This window comes from Oenanthe melanoleuca, chromosome 1 (genome assembly GCF_029582105.1).
Source record: "Oenanthe melanoleuca isolate GR-GAL-2019-014 chromosome 1, OMel1.0, whole genome shotgun sequence".
Taxonomy (NCBI): Eukaryota; Metazoa; Chordata; class Aves; order Passeriformes; family Muscicapidae; genus Oenanthe; species Oenanthe melanoleuca.
This window is the reverse complement of record NC_079333.1, coordinates 111,179,279-111,186,476: the sequence shown is the minus strand read 5'-3', so window position 1 is coordinate 111,186,476 and position 7,198 is coordinate 111,179,279. Positions and strand designations below refer to the sequence as shown.

At 50.5% G+C, this 7,198-nt stretch overlaps 1 protein-coding gene across 26 annotated transcripts; it reads right to left on the bottom strand.

The window, feature by feature from the left end:
* Positions 1 to 304: 304 nt before the first annotated feature.
* Positions 305 to 4,915, bottom strand: DNAJC28 (DnaJ heat shock protein family (Hsp40) member C28). 26 transcript variants are annotated; one of them, XM_056488978.1, is made up of 4 exons: positions 4,600 to 4,915; positions 3,283 to 3,437; positions 1,435 to 2,532; positions 305 to 477 (listed from the first exon to the last, which is right to left on the bottom strand). In XM_056488978.1, the coding sequence occupies exons 3-4, from the start codon at positions 2,481 to 2,483 to the stop codon at positions 402 to 404; spliced, it is 1,125 nt and encodes a 374-aa protein (XP_056344953.1). In that variant the 5' UTR covers positions 2,484 to 2,532; positions 3,283 to 3,437; positions 4,600 to 4,915; the 3' UTR covers positions 305 to 401. The 26 variants fall into 26 exon arrangements, with proteins under 26 accessions (XP_056344953.1, XP_056344961.1, XP_056344943.1 ...); XM_056488986.1 differs by having other exon boundaries at positions 3,283 to 3,431; XM_056488968.1 differs by having other exon boundaries at positions 3,283 to 3,501; positions 4,600 to 4,897.
* Positions 4,916 to 7,198: the final 2,283 nt, after the last annotated feature.

Sequence of the window (7,198 nt, the reverse complement as noted above, 5' to 3'; positions counted from 1 at the left end):
CCTGGTTTTGTGTGCAGTAGTTGATATTCCTTTGTATTGACTAAACATTGCTCTTAAAGTTTTGTGAGCTCAGAGCAAGAGAATTATAGGCAAGCCCTGAAACACTGAGCTCCTCTACACACCTGGGGAAAATAGAAGTAGGAATTATTTTTCCCATCCTTGCTGTAAATGTTGCAGAAGTGGATTTTTGTGCCAGGCAGTTTTTGATGACATCAGTGCAAGGCTGATTTAAAGTGCCTTGGTCAGGTCACACCTGCCCCATTTAAACCCAAGTGGTTTTAATAGAAACATAAAAATCCCTCAGTCTGCTGATTCACCCTTTATTTTTAATACATCTGCTATTGAAAGTGCTGATTCTTCTTTGTGAGCCAGAGTGGGTCCCATTTCCTGCAACCTGGCTTCTATTTATCCTTGTGCCATGAACTGGATTTGCTCTTGAAATCTTCCACTGGGTTTGTCTGAACCAATTTCTGATTCCTGCAGATCAAAATGAGAATCAAAACGTGGGGTTTTCCAGAGTATTATAAGGACTTTCAGAAAAGTATCTTTAATTAACAGTTTTCATTGTAAACAAGAATAAATTATGGAAATAAACATTCATACACAGAGCTAGAAGGTGTCCCTGCCCATGGCAGGGGGTGGTCACCAATAAATAAATTTCCAAGACCTCTTTCTGTGCCAATGATGCAAAAATGGACTTGTGCACATGTACAGTCCAACCCAAGACACCCAGAGCCCTTCCTTCACAGCCACTGGATTTAACCTTAAAGAGGTGAATGTACATTTAGAAAATATGCAGCCAAAAATTCATGAGCTGTAAGTATTGAAATGAGAGTGCAAAGGTCAAACAGGGCACAGCAAGACATTTGCCTCCACTTTAATGTGTTTTCTCATGCCTCTGCTTCCCCTCTAAGTGATAAGGGACTGTCAAAGTGATTATGGTCTGTGCTGAAGTGAAGCATTGATTTGGATTTCAGCAGAAGGAAAATGACCTGCAAGAGAAGAACTGATTTGTTGCTGCTGTGGCTTAACCCAGCCAGCAGCTGCTCAGGGGTGGGGAGGTGTGAAGGGCACAGAAGGGCTGTGCAAGCCCTGCCCAGCAACAGAAACACCCTGCAATGGTCAGCACTGCCTCCAGCCAAATCCAGCACACAGCCCCTCACTAGTGATGAGAAAAATGAACTCTACCACACGCCAAACTGGCACATTTCATTTAATAATATTTAAAAATAACTCAATTATTAGTAATACTAATGCTCATCACACAACCAAATTTCCTTCAAGTAAGGTGACAGTGTGCATTTGACATTTTCAGTGAACCTGGTGCTATATTTCATTAATAAAGTGCATTCAAAACCTCGACAGGAAGAATCAGCATGAAATTATTTCGGTGTAAGTTTTAACCACTTCAAGAGAGAAGACTTCCACCCAAACCTTTTGCCCTTGTCCCCCTCGGTTTCCTTCGTGTCTGGGTCGGAACCCTTTTCCAGCACAGCCTCGTACATCTTCCTCGCCCTCAGGATTTCCTTGTCCGTGCTGAAATGCACCATCTGCCTGCTCAGGATGGGCACCACCAGGTTGAAGTCATCGACTCTCTTGTTCAGTTTCCTGATGTCCTCTGCCAGCTGCTCGCAAACCCGCCCCCACTGCTTCTGCTCGGGCAGCGTCATGGGCTCGCCCAGCTTCCTCCTGGAGGCCAGCACGCCGCTCCTCAGGCGCTCGATGGTCTGGCGGATCTCCTTCTGCAGCAGGATCCACTCGGGCTGGTAGCCGTTGTCGATGAGGATCCTGTTCAGGTTGTGCGTCATGGGGTCGATGTGGGGGCTGTGCGAGAACTTCTGCAGCGGCTTCCCTTTGCCCCGGAGGTTGTCGAAGTCGCCTTTGGCCATGGACTCCTGGATGAGATCCTCCACCAGGCGCTCCACGGCCTGGGTGATCTTCACCTTCTTGCTCTGGCGCACGTCCCTGGCCGTGCTGAGGTGGCTGCCGGCGGCGCGGCTCTCCAGCCGCTGCTGCCGGTACTGCAGCACCTGCTCGCTGGCGCGGTCCACGCGGAACTGCATGTACTGCTTCTCCCGCTGGCTCGGCGTGCCGATGCCCACGCCCTCGAAGCTCAGGTAGTGCCTGTGCTGCAGGGATTTGGCTTTCAGCTGCTCCTCATCCTCCTCCTCTCCACGATCTGAGCTCTGCTTGGCCGCCAGGTCGCTGAGCACAACCCTGTAGGCCTCCTCCACCCTGATGAAGGCCTTGGAGTCGGCCATGCCCGAGCTGCTGTCCGGGTGGTATTTTTTGGCAAGGTTGCGATAGGAATTCCTGACATCGTCAGGGGAACACCCTTCCTCCAGCTCCAGAATTTTGTAGGAGTCCTTGATGTCGGTTTTGGGTTTGTAACCCGACAGCATCCTGCAGAGAAAGGGCTTCAGCTTCCTTGGAATCATGGCTCCCCGTCCCAGGAAACAATGTCCCATGTTGTTACTCAGCATGACACAAAGCCACAGGGATGTCTTCAGATGCAGCTACATTATAAAGAACCTACAGACACATTTGTACAAAAATCCTATTAAATATATTTTTTTAAAAGAACTTCCAGGGCATAAGTCTTATCTTTAGCCTGATATATTAAAGAAATCCCTACTAAAATTCAGCAGTACTTTTTTCTTTTACAGACTAATATTGAAATCACAGAATCCCAGAATGGTTTGGATTGGAAGGACCTTAAATCCCATTTAATCTCACCCCTGCCATGGCAGGGACATCTTCCACTGCCCAGGCTGCTCCAGCCCCAGTGTCCAGCCTGGCCTTGGGCACTGCCAGGGATCCAGGGGCAGCCACAGCTGCTCTGGGCACCCTGTGCCAGGGCCTGCCCACCCTGCCAGGGAACTATTCCTGCCCAAAATCCCGTCTAACCTTGCTCTCCTTAAACTTAAAAAGTCATTCATTTACATTTCTAAATAATTACTGTTGAAGAAGTAGTAGTAGTAGTACAACATAAACGAAATTTATGAAAATTATTTCACAACTTAATTTTTTCCTGGTATGACAACAGGAGCACAGGTTTGTTTTGCACTGCAGAATTCCCAGGAAGCATTTTTATCGCCTTTATTTTTCTATTTTTTATTTTAATGCCTTTCTTGCCTTTCAGCAAACTCATACCAGTGTAAACTGGACATAAGCTTGATGCTGAGCAGTAACTGCTGAAACAAATCCCTCCCTTCTCCTGTGTACCTACATTCAGCAACAGCTCCATTTCCTACTCCCCTGGATCAATGCCTTAAGACTTACAAGCTGGTACAAAGGAGGTCATCACAGCCCGTTTTTGGTATTCCACAGCAACATCTGGATCAGCACTCAGGTCACAGATTCGCTTAGTTCAGCCTTTATATCCCAGCAGTGGCCAAACTCCTCCGCTGGTGCCAGGCAGGGGTGCAATCCTGGAACTCAAACCAGATCGATAGCACTCAGTATTTCCCTCTGCCAACAATTCCAGTGATTCTGGGTTATCTGGGGACACAGCCAGGGCAGAACCTCAGCAGGTGACAATGGCAGTCCTTATGTAAAATCAAAGTGGAAGAATATAACATTAAGTGGACACACCAGTTACACAGACACTGAGAGGGCAACAACTCCTTTGCTCGCTCCATTGCCAAACACAAAACTAGGTCAAATCAACTCCTCAAGGTTAATTAAAGAACAAGCAGCGTTTATATCTCCTGCACATACCAACTACCCTTCTGCTAACCCAGAGAAGGAAAAGGACAACACTTGGACTGGATCAGTCGTCAGTGTTTTCAGCTGGCTTTGACTCATTGTAAGGTCCCAAGTCATCAGCTTGTGATAACGGAGCTCATTAACACCTTTTATTTATGATCCAGTCATTTCATTCTGCCTGACAAAGATAACATAAAAAGATACGACAAAGATACGGCCATAAAACCCCGTACAACTACCATCTAAACAGAATGATCAACACACTTTTAAAATCCAATTATTGCTCCGAAAGTGACCTTCTCATAACTCGGCAGCGCCGATTCCAACCAACTTGACTGATAAATTAAAGAACCATATGTAGAACCCTCACCCACCCCCCCAGGGAGCCAGCTGGGAAAGGGGGGGTTCACCCTCCCCGGGCAGTGCGAACTGAGCGATCCCCGCTGGGATTTGGGGAGGGGGGATAGGTTGAGCCCCCCAGGAACCGGCCCCGCTCCCTCCCGCACCTGCGGGCCCGGCCCGCCTCACCTGCGAGCCCGGCCCGCCCCGCCTCACCTGCGAGCCCGGCCCGCCTCACCTGCGAGCCCGGCCCGCCTCACCTGCGAGCCCGGCCCCGCCTCACCTGCGAGCCCGGCCCGCCCCGCCTCACCTGCGAGCCCGGCCCGTTCCCTCCCGCACCTGCGAGCCCGGCCCGCTCCCGCCTCACCTGCGAGCCCGGCCCGGCCCCGCCTCACCTGCGAGCCCGGCCCGGCCCCGCCTCACCTGCGAGCCCGGCCCCGCCTCACCTGCGAGCCCTGCCCGCCCCAGCCTCACCTGCGAGCCCGGCCCGCCTCACCTGCGAGCCCGGCCCGCCCCCGCCTCACCTGCGAGCCCGGCCCGCCCCCGCCTCACCTGCGAGCCCGGCCCGGCCCGCCTGCGCCGCTCACCGCGAACCGGCAGCAACGGCCCGGCAGGAAGAGGAGGGGCCGCAGGAACGGGAGGGGCCGCGCTCGGCTCCGACCCCGCGCTCAAGGACACCGGGAGGGGAGGGAAGGGAGCCAGACGGGAGGGTCGGGGGAATGGGGGTGGATAGAGATGGGAGACTAGGAGAGACGGGGAAGGGGGAAAGGAGGGGAAGGAAGGGAGGAGAGGGGGAAAGAAGGAGAGAGGATCCCGCTCGTCCCCGCTCTCCGCCGGGGGGCGGCCGAGCGCCGCCTCAGCCCTGAGGGCGGGAATGGTGAGGGGCGGGAAGGAGCCGTGAGGGGAGATGGTGGGGCTGTGAGGGGAGATGGTGGGACTGTGAGGGGAGATGGCGGGGCTGTGAGGGGAGATGGTGGGGCTGTGAGGGGAGATGGTGGGACTGTGAGGAGAGATGGTGGGGCTGTGAGGGGAGATGGTGGGGCCGTGAGGGGAGATGGCGGGGCCCTGAGGGGAGATGGCGGGGCCGTGAGGGGAGATGCCATGGCGGGGCTGTGAGGGGATGAGAGGGGAGATGAGATGCCATGGTGGGGCTATGAGGGGAGATGCCATGGTGGGGCTGTGCACTTCACCACGGCTCAGGTGGGCTGGGGAGTTCTGTATCAAGGCAGTACAGGGTGAGAGAAAAGACAAACCTCTCCCAGTTAATGTGGTTGAAGTACTTGCTGTGAGAGCGGTGAGGACATGTCTGCCAAACTGAACAAATTGCTGCAGAGAGAGGGTGATATCCAGCAGTTCCTGATCTAAAATGAAAACTCGACATCTCATAGTTTTCCTTCTTGTGAGTGAGCTCTGACAAAAGTCAGGCTGGTCTGCACATAGAGCTGCCCCTGTACTTTCAAACAGGAAAATGTTAGATGGAATCAGGAGGGCACAGAGTGGTTGTTCCTGTGCTGTCCTCGGGTTATCCCTGTTCCAGAACACTGCTGTGTGCACCTTCCTGCAGGAGGTGTCTGTGGTCAGTGTCCCAGTGGGAAGATGCCCTAAAGGAAGAGGTGTGCCCAGGGCAGAAGGCACTGAGCTCTCCCAGGGGACAACAAGAGTGCCCTGGAGCTGTCCCAAAGGGAAAATGCCACCCAAGGGGCAAAGCAGAGTGACCAGAATCATCCCAGGGCCAAGACTACACAAGAAGGAGCTGCCAAGGCAATAACAGCAGCAACAAGCAGCTTTACCAAGAACAAGGCAAATATGACAAAGAGCTGTCTTTGGGGAAGCAGGTGAGGAGGCAGAGCTGTGCCAAGGGGCACAGGGCAGTTCCAGTGGGAGCTGCTGCTCAATGAGGAATCAGCTCAATGATTCTGTGCTAGAGAATGATGGAAGTTATGGAGAAGATGGACAAGGAGAAGGGGAACCCCAATTCTTTCTTTCTTCTCCACACCAATGGAGACTCCTGCACTGGGAAAAGGAATTGTCTCTCTGGTGTCAGGGCTGTTCTGACATCCCCTCATCTGGATCCAGGAGTGATGATCTCTTTTCCTCTCTCCTTGTCTTTCTGTCTGCCCCTTTTTAATTCATCTTTTTCTTTCTCCCTTTCACCCTTTCATTTTAGCCCAAATTCACTGCCATGTGTTTTTATTGTAGGTCAGGGGCTAATGTAGTAGTTATGTAGTAATAAGTCAAATTAACAAAATATTAATATATTAATAAAAATAATTCTAAGTGTTTAACAAAAGTTTTTTATTATTTTGTGGATGCTCTGGCTAAGGACTCATTGTCTGTAAATGGAATTGTTTAACCAGGGTAACTGAGGGAACAAGACATTCACAGCAACTGAAGTCAGTTCAAATTGCATTATGAGAAACAGTGCTGCCTTAAAAACCAGAAGGAGCCATCTTCACAGTACAGGTATTTTACTGAGGAATAGTTAAATGTGCTGGAAATGAACAATACAAATTAATTGCATTTTCACGAAAGAAAGAGTAACTTCTCCTATTGCCAGATTTATTTACTTTTTTTAATAATGCCTTTATAGTTTTTAGGATCATACAGATTCTACAGACAGCAGAATTTTTCTGTGGGTTTCTTAGAAGTGCTTGCACAGCACAGTCAGATCCCAGACTGTCCCAAATCCAGGGACAGTGATGCTTTGGCAGCTTTACAGGCAAACAAGGATTGACCCAGGGGCACAGCAGAGCCTTTGACAGCTCTGCCAAGTAATTGGGGCCATTTAACAGACTCTCACTGCAGTTCTTTATTTTTTTAATGAGATCCTAAATATATCCTCCTACATACAGAAAAATAATTTCCTGAGGACACTCCTTTTAAATTATTTCAATGAACAAACAAAACACTTTTCTGTGAGATTTACTCAGTATTTGACAGTGACACCAGAGCTGTGCTTTTACACTGTATGTACAATAATCACATCTGTATCTATAAATATGGACTGAACTCTGGGTACAGGGATGTGCAGGGAGGGCAGGAGGGGAGAGGCTGAACAAAGCAAGGGCGGATGTGGAATTTACACACAGCAAACCCTCCAAGCAAGTTCTGGTTCCCAGCTTCTCCCTGCTCCAAGGCTCTGACTGAATGA